The sequence below is a fragment of the Podarcis liolepis genome (genome assembly GCF_965112155.1).
Source record: "Podarcis liolepis genome assembly, chromosome: 10".
NCBI lineage: Eukaryota > Metazoa > Chordata > Lepidosauria > Squamata > Lacertidae > Podarcis > Podarcis liolepis.
The window spans coordinates 69,413,113-69,432,373 of NC_139562.1; the positions used below are offsets into that span (position 1 = coordinate 69,413,113).

Consider the following 19,261-nt stretch of genomic DNA (forward strand, 5'->3'; position numbering starts at 1 on the left):
TGAAATCCTTAATTGATAGATAGATTGATTTTAGAAGTGGGTGGTATATAACATTGATACAGTCCCCGGAGGATTGGCACAAGGGCAAATGTTGTCCTTGACCCCCCCCCCCCCAGAAGTTTATCCACTCTTTTGTTAAACTCTGGCACATGGATAATATAGTGTTTGGCCGGCTTCTAAGTCCTTGGACAGTATACTCCTTCAGTTGTAGGCAGTATATGAATATGCACCTGGAAAGGCTTTTAAAGCACAGATTCTTGGAAACTTTGTACAGTCACATTTCTTTCTTTCTTTAATAGATTATTGTGATGGCTTGTCGGGAGTTTGAAATGGGAAGGGTATGTATTCATAGCGCTGGCTTGTGTATGGCCTTTGCTAAATATGTTACTGTGATAATGCAGTTAATCAAATCTCTGTACAGGTTACTCATTTTACTTGAGGAAATCCCATGTAAATCTTGAACATTTGTTACTGAATGAAAACTAGCACATTTTCTTGCCACTCTGTTAAGTTTAGTGTAGGAAGGTGTAAAGAAACAAATGGTTTTAGAATGGAATTGCACAGTGTGGGTGCATGAACAGAGCAAATAGCAGTTTTTCCTATAGAGCTTCCAGATTTTAAAAGGAAACACATAAAAAGTCCTGAGAGGGAGAGGGAAGGTCTTGGGTGTATTCGCAAGGGTGACCTTGCCCATTTAAATCCAACTATCTGCAAATATTCATAAATGTGTGTGCTTATTTTTAAACTATATTTTTGGTAACTATATTTTCTTTGGTAACAGAAAAAATGTGAACGTTACTGGCCTCTGTATGGGGAAGAAGGTGTTTCTTTTGGACCATTTCATATTTCTTGTGTAAGTATTTTGTTAATGATAGTGCAGTACTAATTGATGCTTTAAAAAAAAATTAAAAAGTTCTAATTCCATCTTAAAGAAATGTATATATTAGCTGTAGTAAGCCTGCAACTCCCATGTATTTAACTTGTTTTCATTCAGCTTTATGTATGTGGGAAAAATTAAAATTACAAAGGGGGCAGAGTTCCAGGAAAAACGACTTTGGCAATCCTGCCCATCACTGAACCCAGTGGTTTTTTACTATACGTGATTTTGGCTTGAGGTGTGATTCCTGGAATGTAACCCCTGCATAAGTTGTGGGCTTACTGTAATTACAGTATATTGAATTGCTCTGATTCTGAGGAAATGCTGGTCCATAAGCCTCAATGATGCCAAATTGATATTCCTTTATATGAAATACCGTATTTTTCGCTCTATAACACGCACCCAACCATAACGCGCACGTAGTTTTTAGAGGAGGAAAATCCGTAGGCATGCCACCCGTAGGCATTCCCTCCATAACACGCACAGACATTTCCCCTTACTTTTTAGGAGGAAAAAAGTGAGTGTTATGGTGCAAAAAATATGGTAATTTGAAGAGTTTGCTTACATTTGTGTGGAACATTTTGAAACAAGGCAAACTATGCACTGGTTTTGTGGGCATAATGGTGACATGGTTTACAACCACAGGAATAAACTTGGACCCACCTTGGTGTTTTACATCCCCCCTCTCTTCTCATTTGACACGTCTACAAAGAAGAAATCAGGAGCTTTTGTTTTTAAATAACCACAGTATAGCGTATGTCAGTGCCTCAACAAACTGTGGTTGGTCTTTACTATGATTTGCTGAAACAATTCCAGTTGAAAGCTGCCAACCAAAGCTTCTGACCTCCTTGCAGACATGCTAGAGGGGACAAGGAGCAAACCCACTCCTTGCCCACTTCCATTCTTGTAATACTAAACAATAGGTTAGTATTATGCGCAAGTGAGACCACTGAATAATTAAAACATCAACTAACGTTATTACAGAAAAAAAGGTTTCATTGGGCAAAATGGGGAAAAGCAGTCAAGTGGTATGCTGCTGGTGTTTTGCGAATTGGTGAACTACTCATAACTCATGGTAGAGTTTGGGAAGTAGGGCAGAAGCCTATAGGTTACAAGGAATTTTAAGAAAGCCATGGTAAGGCATAAGTAGCAAAATTTGAATCAACTGCCATAGAAGAAAGATGGCCTTTTATACTGAGAATGTGGTTCTGTTTAGTTTATTATTAGTTTATTATAATAGTGTCATAGAAATGAGAAAACCAATAAGGAAGAAAAGCAGGGTAAGTTATGCACATGTGTGCAAAAGAATACCTGAAAGATTCAAGCAGGCGACTCTGGCTTGGATGCAGAAGTCTCACAGGAGGGATCTTTTATGCTTTTTTAGATTTAGATTCAGTTTCACTTCCCATGCAATGTTCTCTTAAGAGTCATGCTGCTTGTCCAAGAGCTCACACTCATTGGACAATCAGAAACAGGAGAATTAAAAACCTCCTGTGATAGCACCGTGCAAGCTTTTTCCAAGATCTTGTGGAACAACAGTAGCAATTCCTTTCCTTCCACTCATGGTTGCTTGGATCTAGCCCATTATGCAAAGGAACTGTAGCACACAAGTGCTGACCACTCTGGCTTAGTGTCAGTGTAGATATGACTTTCCCCAAAATTTTCCAGTTTTAGCAATGGTTAATGCTACATTGGCACAGAACCTAAATTCTGGTTATTGTTTTACTTAAAACAAGTGAAGCAAATCAAAATTCATTCATGTGCTCCTATGAATGGTGTGATTCTGAATTCTGCTATTTTTAAAGATTAACCTAAGTGGATACAATACCTCTGTTAGGAGTAAATTAGATTTGAGTGAGTAAAGTACTACTGTACTACTGTACTACTGTACTACTAAGCTAAAATTTTGTGACGTTTCCCTCTATTCACAAATATTCCCTTTTCATTTAGGAAGCTGAGCAAGTCAGAACAGACTACTATATTAGAACTCTGCTATTAGCCTTTCAGAATGTAAGTAAGATAAAAGCTCTATATTACAGCTGGTTTAAACATAGCATTGTTAGTCTGATGTCTTCTGTGTACCAAATCACTTTGCCCCTTTTGACAACATGTTAATGTGGTGCTGAAATGGCCTTGCGACATGTGATAACTGGCAGGGTAATGCCTCCAACTGTCAACCGTCCTGAAAACTTTTTGTATTTTGTGTTTTAATATTGTGATTTTATGTTGTAACCGCCCTGAGACTTGCAGGTATAGGGCAGTATACAAATTTAATAAATATTACTAAAATTAATAATAACTTGGCATCCAAAAGACACAAAAGGAGTTTTTGGTCGTTTGGGGCAGCGGCAGCTCAACTCAAATCTTGACTTTGAGATGATGTTCCTTCAGTTACTAATTTGTGTGGCTTAAATGCTTTTTGGTGCATTATGAGGCACTTGAGAGGCTTCACTTTTCTTCAGCTTTAATAAATTTGAGTGTCGTGCGCATTGGGATCTGGGCTGAGCTTAATGGTGGTTTTGTTGCTTCATCTTGTATAGTTTGCAGAAATGTTTCTAGGCCTTGTCAATTTAAAGCTGTGATTCCCAGGTAGCTGAATTCACTACTTGGTTCTAAATTCTACCTCTGGCACAACCTGTTTCTATGTTGTTGTCAGTAGCCCTGCGTAAGAGCCTAGGTTGCCATGAATGGGCTGGAGTGTATTTGTAAAGGCTCAACAAACAGAAGCTTAATATTTGAAGGACGTGGGCTTTGACCCAGTGTCTGTGTCAACTTTTAAGTGAAGCAAATTTTGCAACTTGTGATATTTCAGAGACACCATATGTAGTCTTTGGGTTTGTATTAATTTATTAAAATTATATTCATTATGTAGGAAAATAATTATAAACTTGTTGGTCTGTTCTGGGTAGATGCTGGCAGTGCTGTGCTTACCACGTAAAATGTAGCCTCGTGAGCTCTATACGGTGAGCCATTTGTGTGAAGCAGCTCCTACACTTACTTATTTACTTCATTGTTTCTTTAAAAATATTTCTTAATGGTGGTATTTTACAACATTTTTATTCACTCTTCTCTGAGTACCTGATCAGCTCCCAAAATGGACAGTTTCTACAAGCCAACCTTCAAAGACATGGGTAGGCAAACTAAGGCCTGGGGGCCAGATCAGGCCCCATCGCCTTCTGAATCCGGCCCATGGATGGCCCTGGAATCAGCGTGTTTATACATGAGTAGAATGTGCCATTTATTTATTTAAAATGCATCTCTGGGGTATTTGTGGGGCCTGCCTGGTGTTTTTACATGAGCAGAATGTGCCATTTATTTAAAATGCATCTCTGGGTTATTTGTGGGGCATAGGAATTCATTCATTCCCCCCCCCCCCAAATATAGTCTGGCCCCCCACAAGGTCTGAGTAACAGTGGACCAGCCCCCTGCTGAAAAGGTTTTCTGACCCCTGCCCAAAGATATAACACAACCTTTTTTTCTTCCAGGAAACACGTAGGGTTTATCAATTTCATTATGTGAATTGGCCTGACCATGACGTTCCATCATCTTTTGATTCTATTCTGGACATGATCAGCTTAATGAGGGAATACCAGGAGCATGAAGACGTTCCTATTTGCATACACTGCAGGTACAAATTAAAATTTTCATGCAGGAATTTAGATGGGGGATCCTAGAAAGTATTATTTTTTAACCTTGGAATTGATGGCTTTCATGTGTTGCCTTTGTGTATGTAAGTTTAATAGTGCATTGCAATCAGCTGGCGAGCTCAAGATAGTTTGAGGGTACTAAACCTAATCTTGAGGATAAAGCAGCAGAATCATATTAACATGGATGCATAAACATTTGTAAAAATCTATGGCTAGTGCATCTCTTTGATATTTTCATTGCTATACTGCTGTAGTATTACAGGATATGTACATATCAGGATGCACTGTATTACTGAATAATCTTAACATTGTTGCAACAGTAATAACTTTTGTGTAATTTTATTTGGAACCTACGTTAGTGGGTGGTAAATAAATATCATACATAAATAAATATTGAGTGGGGGAAAAGAGATAACCAAACCCAGCCTATTATTTCGGAAGGAGAGAAAGTATGCTTATACAGGAAGCATGTTACCTTAAGTACAAGAGACAGATAAAATGCAGCAGAGACAAGATACAGATAAAAGTGCATCTTCATTGTGGGGTAAACGTGCTTCTGTTTCTAGACATTTGTAAAAGTGAGTGTAACATATTCATTCAAAACTGTTGCTATCCCTCCCAGGGATCCTGGGATATGATGAGATAGATATTAAACTCAATAAGTTGTCACTGTGTGTGATAGCAATCTTGATGTCTCTGTAATGGTTTTTTTGTGGGGGGGGGCGGGCTACATTGTACTTTAGAGTGTGTTTAATTCAAAGCATCCTTTATATTTTAACTTGTCATGTCTTCAACACCCGTTAATTATTCTGTGAGTATTATAGGAATTTCTTAAATCTAGGAATACTTCTTAAAAAACACATTGCCTAGAGTTCTTGACAGAGGAAAGGGGACTACAGTAATGTAATAAGGCTTGAAACAGATTTATATTTGTTAAATACAGACTTCTGTGCAGACTGTCTTTGAAAACATTTGAGACACAGCCCAGTTCACACGCTGCATTAAACCATAGTTATGAACTGCAGTTAAATGTGTACAAGCAGCGTGCTCATGCATACTACCCAAAGATTTTCACTCCGCTTCTGCCACGCCACTAGTAAACAAGCCAGAGTCATACTTGTCATGATATCTGAACCATGGTACGTTATTTGTTTCCCTTAATAAATCATAAGTCCTATGTCAGACCTAGACAAATCTACAATGTCCAGATTTTTTTTAAAAAACCATACATTCTGGTCAGCATCCCTAGGGTTTGGCACTTGCACTATTCAAAAGGACGTATTTTGTTCTGTAGTTGTGTGATTTGTGCTTATATTGTATTGTGATGGCCATTGGCTATAAACAATAAAAATCTATTGATTTGATTGATTGATTGATTGATTGATTGAAGTCCTAAGCCAAGAGCAAACCTTGTTGCGATTCATGGGATGTGTGAAATGAAACAAACCACAACCCTATATCCGGATGTTATGACATACTATTCTCTGGCTTGGTTCTCAGTAGAGCAGAGCGATAACTTTTCAGGTACATGCACTAGCATGCTGTGTGGTCCACATTAAACAACAGTTGGGTTTTAACTATGATTTATTGTAATATGTAAACCAGGCCTGTATCTTGAAAATAGGACTCACAGATAGTTTTTTATTTTCAACTACCCTTTGTGCTTAGCTGTAGTTGAAATAAAATGTAAATAGTCACCAGCTGATAAATAAATGGACTGATTCATTTTGATGTACTGTATGTAGAAAATGCCTATGTGGCTTACCCTAACAATTGTATATGGTTATTATGTTTGTTGTTACAATACAGTCCCATTTTATATGTATTGGCAATGTGTTTGTTGAAGAGGGACATGTTTTTGTGTGCAGATTGGTATGTTGAATAGATAAAACCTTGAAGCAAAATTGTAGATTTATGCTTTTGATATGAAAACACAAACCACTACTGATGGTGATAATTCAGAATTGTTTAAACATCAACTCTAAAATAGCTTTTCAAGGATACCTCCTGTTAAGTGTTTGGTAGGTATGAACAGAAATGCAAAGTTTTAAGCCTCCTTTTCTCTTATGGTGTTCATCTTTTCCCACTATAGTGCTGGGTGTGGAAGAACAGGAGCCATCTGTGCCATAGATTATACATGGAATTTGTTGAAAGCTGGGGTAAGGAGGATTTATAGCAATCTAATGCTGCAAAACTAGGTCATCTTATGCCAGTCATGAGAGTAGAGTTTTATAGGGGAGTAATGGAGTTCTCCTCAGGGTGCAAAATTGAACATAATTTGAAAATGAGTTTTAAGTTAGATAGTACCTTTTCCCGTAGCAGCAATAAAGTTTATTTTCCCTTTCCTTTTGTTACTTCTAATTAGTTCATGATCGCAATAGAAATACTAAATACTGAAGCATTTTGTGACTTCTAGATAGTATTTGAGCCAAAGTACATCAGTGGACAACCTTCTGCTCCTTTGTATTTCAGAAAATACCAGAGGAATTCAATGTGTTTAATTTAATACAAGAAATGAGGACACAAAGACATTCCGCAGTACAGACTAAGGTAATACTGCTTTCAGTTCAGAAGTTGAGTATATGGCTGTGACATCACCACTTTGTGAAATAGTGTCTTTGAAATACTGCTTATATATTTGTATGCTAATTTTGGTTTTTATCATGCACCCAGGAACAGTATGAACTTGTTCATCGAGCCATAGCACAGTTGTTTGAAAAGCAACTTCAAAAATATGAAAGTTGTGCAAACTGGAAAATTGCAGATGGGCTGGTAGGTGTTTTTGTCATATTTCGTGTAATTTGAAATAGTAGCTTTTCCTTATTGTTAAATTACCCTTGTTCATCTTAGTTTTTTGTTTGTGGTAATAAGATACCGTATTTATTCAGATGTAATGCACCATCAACCTAATGCTCACCTCAATTTTCAAAAACTTGAAACCAAAAAAGTGTTTGCTGGCAAATGTAAATGCGTCATCACATGCACACCCTAGTTTTTGTGATGTAATTTGGCCCCAAAAGGTGTGCATTACATTCGAGTAAATACGGTGTTGAAATCAATGCTTGTTTGTATGAGTTTGCTGCCAATTGGGCTCTTTCTAAATGGGGTCAGTTTACTGCAACAAACTTTATTCTATTGAATTCTTTTGAAAAGAAACCAAAGTCATTGTCTTCTTTTTCTTCTTGAAACTGTTACTGTGGTTATTATTGTTTCAGCACTGGTTGCATAGCCAGGATGCAGTCTCTTTTCTCTTCCCCACCTCATTCCATTGGTATGTGATCAGAAAGTGCTTCCACACTTGCACCAAGGGGTAAGGTGTGAAAGTGGATATTTTTAATTTCTGGCTGTATTCCCTCGTGTCTTGAGGAGTCTCACTCTAGGGGGTTCCTGATGTTTCTGCAGAAGCTTTTCTGAATGCTGCTGGGAGCAGCATTGAGAAGGGGAGGCAGAAATTTCTGGCGCATTTGCAGTGTTAAGAGCATGTCTCATTGCATTTTGGCCCATGATAATTAGTGTGATATGACACAAGGGACCTTTCTGACAAATTATGTTTTTGATATTGGCATGACTTACAATAGATAATACAGTGGTACCTCGGGTTACATACACTTCAGGTTACATACGCTTCAGGTTACAGACTCCCCCAATCCAGAAATATTACCTCGGGTTAAGAACTTTGCTTCAGGATGAGAACAGAAATCGTGTTCCGGCGGCGCAGCAGCAGCAGCAGGAGGTCCCATTAGCTAAAGTGGTGCTTCAGGTTAAGAACAGTTTCAGGTTAAGTACAGACCTCTGGAACGAGGTACCACTGTACTCAGAGAGGTTAAACTATCCAACCTAATGATACTTAGTAGGTTTGTTTCGGAGCAAACCTCTCAGTTATTTAATGCATTATTAGAAACAGGCCTTGATGCTGTGTTTTCAGTTAAAATGGAAAAAAACTCATCAGGGCTGTGCCTTTGGTTTGTATCATAGGGTTGAGTTAATGAAAATAAAGCTGAATACCCAAGTTACGTAAGGATTATTGTTTTCAGCTGGAAACTGCCTCCACCCCCAACAAGTTCTAGTAGTCCACATAGGATTGAAGTGGCCTGGCCTAAGTATAGTTTAGGAGCACATTCTCGTCCAACATGCTCTACCAGTGTCAACTTTCTTGACTATATTTTATTTCTAGACAATAACAGCTGAAAAGGATGTTGCCCAATACTCTTGTTGGACTGACTGATCCAGGCAAAGTAACCACACGCAGACAAAGCCTTAATCTTCCCTCTGAAACTGCTTTGCTTATAGTGACCACAAAGATCTCCTGCAGACTTCTCTGGCTCTTAGTCTGGGAGGTAAACATAAAATGCTTGGGAGAAAGAATCTTCTTGGGTGTTAGTCATCAGTGGGCCTGCTGAGGCAAGCCAGGTGATGCAGCTCAGTTCTAGAACCTTGCATCTTACCTTTAGTAGCTCGCCACGTCCAGGCACCTTCATCCAAGTTTGCCAGGAATTGCAGAGAATGTGGGGAGGGGGTTGTCTCAGGATGTGGGGTCCGCAGCAACAGTGTAATAGGATTGGGCTTCTGTGCACATGTCCTGCTTGTCAGGTCCTATGAGGTTGCTGGAGTAGCCTTTGGCCTGTCACAGCAGAGCTTTTCCAGAAGAAATTGTTCTTCAGTGCCTAAAGGCACTGGGGAAGGAAAAAGTGGCAAGAGAGGCTTGCTGATAGCTGTCTTCTGCATGTGCCTGAGGACTAGAGAAAAGGGTCATCTTTATTTTTAACTAAGTAATGACAGCAGTAGGAGTCTTTTGTTTTGCTCCCTCCGTATTTGGCTGAAAAGACGGGAAAAGAAGAATGTTAGAAGGATGTTGGATAGAAACTAAGCGGTTTCCAGCTGTAATGCTTTAAGAGATATGAAAAAAAAAAAGGTTTTACAAATGGGTAAAAGTTTAATGGTAAGGATTTGCTGAACTAACAAATCGAACTGGAATACAAAGAAGGGAGGTATGAGGAGGTCCGAGGAAAGAAGTGTATGGAAGTTATGTTATTGAAAATTAATGTGTGTTTTTAACTTTTTTTTATTTTGTATGTTTATTTTTCTTTTTTTTTGTTATATCTTAAAAACTTTCAATAAATATCTTTTTTTTTTAAAAAAAGAAAAGACGGGAAAAGATGACTCCCTTCCCTCCCTCTCTTTCCAGTTCACTGAGAACACAGGGAAGGGAGGAACTGATGGTGACCACAGTAGCATTTATTATTATTATTTGACTTTAAAAAGAGCATAACATGATTGAGTCTTTCTTAAGGTAAACATACCCCTGACCGTTAGGTCCAGTCGTGGATGACTCTGGGGTTGCGGCGCTCATCTCACTTTACTGGCCGAGTACAGCTTCCGGGTCATATGGCCAGCATGACTAAGCTGCTTCTGGCAAATCAGAGCAGCGCACGGAAATGGCGTTTACCTTCCTGCCGGAACGGTACCTATTTATCTACTTGCACTTTGATGTGCTTTTGGACTGCTAGGTTGGCAGGAGCAGGGACCCAGCAACAGGAGCTCACCCCGTCGCGGGGGTTTGAACCGCCGACCTTCTGATCGGCAAGCCCTAGGCTCTGTGGTTTCTTGGCCACATCCTTATTATTTGATGAAATGAAACCATTTGATGATGGTTGGGGTCTTGATACACAATTGTCTTCCTAACAGGGCATCACATCAGTTCTAGTAGGCAGAAACCTAATTTACACCTATGCAGGAAGTATAAAGTAAAATTGCAGTAATTGTCTGGAGGAGCTTCTCTTCCATAACCAAAATAAGCATTTTTAAAGAAGTACATTCCACATCGGCTCTAATGATTATCGCCCCATTTAGAATAGAAATAGAACAACGCTATTAAAACCTCACATTTTAAGAGAGTTTGTTAAATATTTTAAGTAAGGGCTCACCAAGTTGTCCATTTTCTCCTGTGAATTTTTGACAACTTAGACCACCATTTGTGTCCCTGCTGTTGGGATCATTTATTTCATACTTTATATTTCCTTAATGTATGTGGGAGATTGAGTGCTGTTCCTGTGCTGAATCTAGTGGCTTCTTTGTTGGCAGAAAAGAACTTTTAATTCCTTTCTGAGTTCCACAATGGCTGCTGCATCACAAATATGTGTGGACAAAGCCATGCCTGTGTGTGTTGTGTTATTTCCCCCCTCTGTTTTAATTAAAGCCCAGCCATTTCAGCGTCGAGATTGGCTTTTCCCAGCAGTGCCAATGGACCAATTTTTTTTCATAAGCCACATTTTGGTTCATAAGCATATAATCAGCTTTTGAAAATTACTAGACCAAGCTCTTGTGGGCTACACAATATCTTTTGCATCAAAGCAAATTCTTTCTGAAATGTAGCTACTGAAATAAAATAGAATAACATTTGCCTAGGAAAATAGGCAATAAGTTGGCTGAAGAAAATCTGATTTAAAGAGGCAAAGGTTTTCTCTTGTAAGACCACCATCTGTTCTTCCCCACCATAGATGAGCTCATCTTCATAACATGCATTATACCTTCTTGGGCTTTGCTTTGTTTTTTTGATTGCCAGAAGCTAATGTCTTAATCCACATGTTCAGTAGCCATAACATTTGGTACATTAATTGAGGACATGACATGAAATGGATTAGGCTGCTCAATGATACTTTAATGCAAAGGAGAATGTAGCTGATGGTGCAGGGAGTATGAGTAAATCTTCGTCCTTGAGCAGTTAAACAAAAGCACTTCTGTTAATGTTCTGTAATGGCAACAAGGGCTTGGATGCTAAGGCAATATGTTGAATTAGATGGGTTTATATGGTACATTTGACTCTTTCAGTAGATACTGCTTTTAATCTTATTTAATGATATAAGCTCCTGGGTCTATTTTCATAGATCTCTAGTAGTCTGCCCTTGGCTCTGTTCTTCCTTTCACCCTCCTCGTTCTATACAGGCTGATTTGCTTTCAGTTCCTTTGTATCTTTCTCATAAACTCTCTGTTTGCTGCCTTGAAACAAAGTTGAGAAATATTTGCTTCTCAAAACTGAATTATTTGAAAATATTTTATGCCTGGCTTATATATTGCAGAATATTTTGAGTTAACACCTCTCTATCTACCTGCCTTTTTTATTTTATTTTTATAAGTCCTGGTCCTGTCTTCTCTCTTTGCCTTGTTCAGACACTTTCCCAGAAGTCTTATATAGTCTGTCACTACTTCGCTATTAAATATATTTTGTAAAGATCCTTCAGCAGTAGCTGGCCTTTTCACTGGGCTGTAAATGACTAAACAGTCATTAAAATATTTTAAACTTGTACTCATAACATATTCAAATCTGTTGGCTGACTTGGGACTTTTTATTAGGAATTTTCACAAGGCACAATTTTGCTGTAATACAATGATCCAGCATTTAATAATAAAGAAAATAAACACACCTGTTATTATTTACAGTTTCAACTAAATGTTGTTGGGTTACTAACAAATAATGTGGATAAATATTATGAGAGTTTTATAAAACTGTACTTTGTAATGTCATGTGGATTGTTTGGTCCATGTTGGCTGCAGTTGGGTCTAGCCAGTGATTCTCAGCTGATGGACCACAGAGTCTGCAAGTTATGCTCCTCCAGCCAATGCTTGGTTCCTCAGTCACCCTCTTCTTTGCAGTGATATCTCCAGGAATGCTCTCTTATTGCTAAGAAGCTTGTGACCAGTGGAAAATTGCAGCTTTGGCCTATGTCTTCCCCACTTTTCTTAGTTGGTGCTTGGTGTGAGCTGGACTTGGGAGAGCAAGATACAGAAATGCAGTGGTTTTTTTGCTTTTTATTTCCCACTGTGCTGCTCTGTCTGCAAAGTGCATTATGCCTGGTCTTTTCTGGTCTTTCATGTTGCACTATACATAGCACTTATGGTTGGGAGGCAGAACGCATGGCATGGCGGCTTGAAGGCCTTTAATTTGATTTTACAGGGCTCTGTGCTATGGAGCATTGGCGGTCTTTCTGCTTTTGATGGATCTACAATTTTTCCCTTAAGGGGCAAAAGTCTCTTGCTCTCCCCCTCTCCCTCCCAGTGTGTTTACATTAGCAGTAGCGGCAGCAGCAAGGGGGAAACAGAAGAGGAGACAGAATTATTTCTCCCCTTTGCCCCTTCCCACTACTGCTGCTAAAGGAAAGTTTTCAAAATGGAAGCTTCCTTCTGTTGCTTATTCCAGCGGCAGAACAGGAGAATTTTTCTGTGCTCTGAGAGCATCCCTGTGCCTCCTCCTTTGTAGCTCAGCTGGATAACCCAGCCTCCTTTCAAATCCCACCCTGCGGTGATCTTTTCCACTTCCAAATTTGAGATCGAAAGGATCAGCACTGGACAGGCTTGGATAGCCAGCAGAGATCCAAAGGAAAGCTCAGGGATCCTTGGGAAGCCCATCCAAAGTTGAAACACACACATTCACAGCAAGCCTGTAATGTTGCCACCTCCCTCACCCAGGACCTACCTTTTTACTGATTGCATTTGGGTCCCTTGTTTTTGGCATTATTGGGCCTTATTCATATTCATAAAACATAATTCAGATGAGAATATGAAGAACAAATGTGTTGTAGGTTATAATTTTGATTCCTTTATATCGTCACACTCGAAAAACTCCCTATTAAATTTGAGCCATGTGAAATTATACTATTCATTCATAGAGTATTTCTTTGTGCTCACATTTAACACAATATGCACAGTAACGCAATCGCAAGCTGGTGTATGTTTTGGTTTTTGTGTGGATGTTTCTCTTAACCTTAGAAAAAAACTTTTGGGGATTTAATTTTCTTGACAGGACGAAGTTGGCACAGAAAATACCGCCAGTTCTGGAGAGCTTGAGAAACAGGATTCACCTCCACCAAAGCCACCTCGAACTCGCAGGTACTCCTGGAGAACTGCTCCTAGGGAATCGTTTATTATGGACCCATTTTATTTCCTTTAGTATCTGGTCAGATGAGCATATGCCCAAGAACAAATTTAGTCAGCTTATTGGTGTAAGGCAGGAATGGAGAACCTCCAGATGTTGCTGTACTACAACTCCCATCATTCTTGACCATTGGCAGTACTGGCTGGGACTAGGGGGAGTTCTAGTCTAACAACATCTGGAGAGGCACATGGTTTCACTTTCACCCTTGGAACATTTCATAGGGTGCTGTATTTATGTAATATTAGTTTGATAGTACTCTCATCAGACTCCAGTCTGGTAGTCCGTCAGATGTTTAAGAAGGCATGCAACTTCTTGGCAACTTCTTTTAGGTTAGGGGAAAACATTCCCAGGCCACATCCTCCCAACAGATTCAGTTTACTGAGTTGCAAGTTAACATAATAATTTTAAAGATTTCACTGAACGTTGCATTTATAGTCTTATTTTCCTAATTCAATGAAGGAAAAGCACCCTGGCTGATGAGACTCACTTTGCCCGTCAGCAGACACTACTGCTCATCACATCTTGCTAAAGAAAGAGTTTTATTATGTCAGCCATGTGCTTTTTGCTTCATGATTTCCATGAAGTGCCCTTCTATAATGATTTCTTACTATCTCTGTGCCTGTCATCTGTTCCATTTTAAGCATTTACAAACATCTTCATCCTATTTCATATTCAACATTCTTGTCCTTTCATTCATCCTTGAAGCAAGTGTAGTCATTTGATGCTTGTAGAGAAAGCTGTGCTTAAAAATATTCTGGATTTTCTGTAAAATAAATCTACCTGGTGACATACTTTCTGGATCTTAAGGCATGCAAGTCCATAAATGATAGTATTGTGTGTGTATCTGCTAACGTCTCGAGTGGCAACAAGAGAGACAATGCGGAAATATATTGTAGATTGGTTTGCTACATTCTATATACCTGGGTGAATATCAGGGTTATGGACCTCTGACAAACAATGTATTTTATATCTGCATGCAATAAACTGGAAAATTATATAACTGTGGTCTAATTCAGACTTCAGCAGTCTAATCAAAACAAGGTTGCACAAATCAAGCAGTTAATCCAAGAATAGTCTTCCTTATACATTATTTCAAGTATGGGCTTTCCCATAGACTGCTTGTGTCCCATGTTATATGTATAATAGAGGGGTTATACCATTATATCAGGAATGTCATAATCAGGAAGGCATTCAAATGTTCTGTCAAACTTAATAGAAGCCGGTGCAGTCGTCATGCTTTGCTGCAGTAAGCATTATACCCCTGCCCCTCCAACACATGTATTTCAAATTTTGCCACAAGGGGGCATGGCTTTCCTGCAGACTGCTGATAATCGCATGCTTTCTTGTAGATTTTAAGCAATAAATAGTAGGTTCTGGTGGTTGCCCATAGGCAATAACAGCATGATACCATCTTTTCTTCATGTGTTAAATGCTTTCTTCATATTTAATGTGTTTCTGGGTTGACCTTTATTCAAATATTGGCTGTAAAAGTTAAGGGTGTTTGAAGAAAGTTCTGTTTCCTGGGATCATTACAAAACTATAGCATTTGGTTCCTATTTTGTGGATTTTGACGTTCTAACTATTTTGGATAAAATGTGCCTATTTTTTATTGTGAACGTAATTCTGAGAAAGGGTTTTTAAAGTTCATATTCTGAATAGGTAGCTTATATAATAAATGTACATAATCCTTAATTATGGAGTACTTACACAATTATTCTCTTTAGCTGCCTTGTAGAAGGAGATGTCAAAGAAGAAATTCTGCAGCCTCCAGAGCCTCATCCAGTACCGCCCATTTTAACACCATCCCCTCCTTCAGCTTATCCAACAGTAACAACTGTTTGGCAGGACAGTGATAGATACCATCCAAAGCCTGTTCTGCACGTGGTTTCTTCAGAGCATCCAACAGACCTCAATGAAAACTACAATAAGTCAGAAGAGCATCCAGGGAAGAATGAAGTCTCTGAACGCGTAGAGAAAAAGCTTGAGCGCAACTTGAGTTTTGAAATTAAAAAGGTGCCCCTTCAAGAGGGGCCAAGGAGCTTTGATGGGAACACCCTCTTGAATAGGGGACATGCAATCAAAATTAAGACTGGCTCATCTTGTGCGGTGGATAAGACACCTAAACTACAGGAACAAGGCTCAGGAGATGCTCCTACAGATACCTTCCAAAACTCTTGCATAGAATGCAATATGCAGCCACTGAACAAAGCTGTAACATCCTCACCTGAAGGCCATCAGTGTCTGGTAGGTTCTGATCCTCTGCAAAGACCAGACTGTTTGCCTCTCAAAGAGAAGGGACATGCTATGTGGTCGTTACAAGGGACAAAAAATGTACAGCCAACATCAACACCAGAGGACACATCTCCAGCTGTTTTATGTCACGGGATTAAAAATCTGCCTGTAGTCTCGAACTCACCATCTCAAATGGATGCTCCTTCCAGTGAATCGGCGGATCATTATCACAGTGGCATGCTTCCAGCTAGAGTACCCCTTTGTTTTACAAATCCTCTGCATTCTGATGATTCTGATACAGATGAAAGAAACTCTGATGTGTCTATGACACAAAGCATGTCTAATGTTTCAACTGCAAGTGCCACGGTTTCTGTGGCTGCTGGCACAGAAAATGTTTCTGCTAGAAAAGTATTGCCCATGTCCATTGCAAGACAGGATGCCTCAATCATAGCTGATAAAGGTAAGCTTTACTAGATGCTATCCATATTAGAAATACTAAATTTGTAGAGTTGGATCCTAAGCTTGTGAAAGAGAAAGTTTCCTTGTGCAAGGATTTCCCCCATCCCTTCCTGAACAACATCAGCTGTGATGTGGGAGTGCAAAATTGGACGGAGGTGCCTTGCACAAGCAAATTTTCACTTGTACATACTGAATCCATGTGCTTTTCAGTGAGTCCATCACAGACCACACTGTTCAGCAGTGTTCCCCAACTTTCTAGAGTAGGTGTTGGGGTTGCAGCTGGAATTGGCTGGCGGCTAAAAAAGATCCTTCTGCAACCTTTGGATCCAACTTAGAAAACTAAGGGGTTGTGCATATTATAAAGGTAGGTGCCAACACTCATCACATTTTGGTAACAGCTAAAAACATTTATTTTCTCAGATCTTTGCTGGGTATCTATACAAGTTGACCATAATAATATGTTCGCTTTGACCTAATGTTTGCTGCTATTTTATTTATTCTGTTAGTAGGTTTTAATAGTGTGAGCAAGCAATCCTTGTTTTTGGGCCCCCTATATGCTCCCAAAAATCTGATCTGAAGTCTGACAGGGGGTGCTAGGGGCAGGGGCTGGAGGGGGAGAAGTGAAATTAGAAGTTTATGTGAAAGCTGGTACATGGAAGTTTTCATAAACAAGAGCCAACATGAAGTGGAGTAGGGCTGGCCATTAATTTGTTCAGGTTGGCCTTGGAAACATCAGCCTTGCTAGTAGGGAACAGCTGCTGTCATTCAGAGGCTCTTTAGTTGGGGGGGGGGGCAGTGACTGTTAGTCACAGCTTCCAATTCTGTTAGCTTTGTGGGTCCTGTTGTCTGGTGACTTCCAAGATTTTTGGATATTTAGGATTGCTGAGCACAGAATGTTGAGGGTGGGGTGGGATGGGGAGGATTGAAGTAGAGAAATGGAATTGGCCACTCCAAGTCCCTTAATGTCTTCTAGAATCCTGAAGGTGGGTGGGGAGGTGAAGAACTCCCCTACTTGCCCTGTACAGGGATGCTTCAGAGAAGTGGGAAGGAGCAACATACCTTCTTCCTACTCTCTAGAAATCCAACCAGCTTTCATTTACTTTCTTCCAAGAAGCTTTACTGACATTCTTTTACTCCATGAACTGGAGTAGCTGTTGTGCACAGGGGAAGGGACAGTGCATGTGATCTGCCTAGCTTTGGTACTGACAGGTCTAGTGTGCCCAGCTGTCTTGCTAGCTACCGTAACTCAGCTAGATTCTGGCTCACCTGTTGTGGCTTTGCGTCCAGTCACCTTGCTCGCTCCTTGCCAGGTGTGGGAAAGTGTTTCATAGGGTTCCTTCCCAGAGGTTCCTGTGCCTGACACTGTATATCACAGGTACAGGAAAGGTAGGTGTGGGTTGCTATCCCTGCAATAAGTCACACTGAGCCCGCTACCCTAGTTTATTGTGGCATGTTAATACTGCCTCTGCGTTGTACAGTGGTGCCTCGCAAGACGAAAAGAATCCGTTCTGTGATTCTCTTCATTTAGCGTTTTTTTCCATCTTGCAAAGCAAGCCCATTGACGGATTAAAGGATTAGCGCTATTAGCGGCTTATCTGCTGATCGGATCAGCTGATAAGCGGCTTAGCGGCTTAGAAAGGGGGGGAGGGAAAAAACCCAGCAGGAACTCGCAAGACATTGTCGTCTTGCGAAGCAAGCCCATAGGAAATTCGTTTTGCGAGGCACCTCCAAAACGGAAAACTCTTTCGTCTAGCGAGTTTTCCGTCTTGCGAGGCATTCGTCTTGCGGGGCACCACTGTATTATGGACTATGACTTGTTCTATAAACCAGTAGATGTTTACTCTTTTGCCAAGTCTTGTCAACAATTACAAATCCACTTGTAAACCACATTAACCTGTTTAACCTAGATCAGGCACACCCAACAGGTAGCTCGTGATCTACTGGTAGATCACTGGGTGTCTGTGGCAGATCACAGCTATATTCTATAGTTCTGGTTGCCTTAGAAGCAAAGTGTCAAGCATTTATGCTCTGTTATAACAGGTGAGAAGTGTAAAGGGAAGTAAAATAATAGAGAACAGCTCTTCTTCTACTGCTTATGCACAGGTTCTTAGTGAGTTATCTCCTTCAGGTGCTGTAGATGTGCAGCCCCACAGCTTCTGCTTTCAGATTATCATACCTGGTTAATTTTGTTCACAATTGTTTCAAAATCTTGGATTTGAAGACATCAACACATCTGAAAAAAGAACTTCTCACATTTACTCCAGGATTAAGTCTGAAAGTCTAGTCCACGTTTGAAAGGAATTGTCTACATGACATATTCATTGTCTGTGAAATAATACAATGGTGATTGAATCTGTCCAGCAAAAATTCTTCAGAAAGTCGATTGAACATCCTAAATGCGTCTTTCATTGCTGTGCAAATCTGACTTTTTAGTAGTCCCGTTAGCCTCAATGGGTCTTCCCTCCTCTACTTAGGCAGTGTTTCCTTGTAACTTTATATTAATACAACTTCTAGCTGTAATATGCAGCTTGAAACCAGAAGTATAATATTTTGACCCTACCTGCTACTGTAACATAGGCATTGTCAGCCAAGCTCTGTAAACTGCTTGTTTTAATGCCTTGACAGCACAACTCTATTGTATGTCCATTTAGAAGTCTGTCACATTGAGTTAAATAGGATGTGCTCCCAGATGAGTATGTATAGGATTGCAGCATGAAAAAATTTCAGTTGCCATTACTTAACATGACTTTCCTGGGAAAGTAGAAAGGCTGGATCCATTTTAATCTAATGGTTAGCTTGGTTAAAGGTCTGCATCCTGTCATCTTAATGAAAAAGCATTAATCTGTTGCTGCAGTTCCACGGCTTCCGCCTACTATAGGCATCTTGCCAAGTGAATTAATACATCAGACAAGGCATCTAAATACATTGTGGGCAGCCAGCCATTTTGTGGTTATTGTACAAAACACACTTGTACAAAGCCAGCAGGGCTATGCCCGACTGTGAAAAGTATATTCAGTTGTTTTTTTAAAAAAAACCTTTATTACAAATGATTTGATATTTTATTTTGTCCCAGGCACTCTTTTACATAATGTATCTGTTTAAGTGTTAAGGTGTTCT

The 19,261-nt window shown here is 39.7% G+C and overlaps 1 protein-coding gene across 4 annotated transcripts in view; it reads left to right on the top strand.

The window, feature by feature from the left end:
- PTPN12 (protein tyrosine phosphatase non-receptor type 12) overlaps positions 1 to 19,261 on the top strand; it is a 64,209-nt gene that overhangs the window by 39,494 nt on the left and 5,454 nt on the right. For all 4 annotated transcript variants that reach the window (XR_014516739.1, XM_083464033.1, XM_083464035.1 and 1 more), the window contains 9 exons: positions 300 to 338; positions 782 to 853; positions 2,828 to 2,887; positions 4,363 to 4,505; positions 6,617 to 6,683; positions 6,997 to 7,074; positions 7,198 to 7,296; positions 13,322 to 13,407; positions 15,178 to 16,145. Coding sequence is in view for 3 of the 4 variants with exons in the window: in XM_083464033.1 (XP_083320159.1) it covers positions 300 to 338; positions 782 to 853; positions 2,828 to 2,887; positions 4,363 to 4,505; positions 6,617 to 6,683; positions 6,997 to 7,074; positions 7,198 to 7,296; positions 13,322 to 13,407; positions 15,178 to 16,145 (1,612 nt within the window). In the remaining variant the exon portion in view is untranslated. The remainder of the gene's footprint in view (positions 1 to 299; positions 339 to 781; positions 854 to 2,827; positions 2,888 to 4,362; positions 4,506 to 6,616; positions 6,684 to 6,996; positions 7,075 to 7,197; positions 7,297 to 13,321; positions 13,408 to 15,177; positions 16,146 to 19,261) is intronic.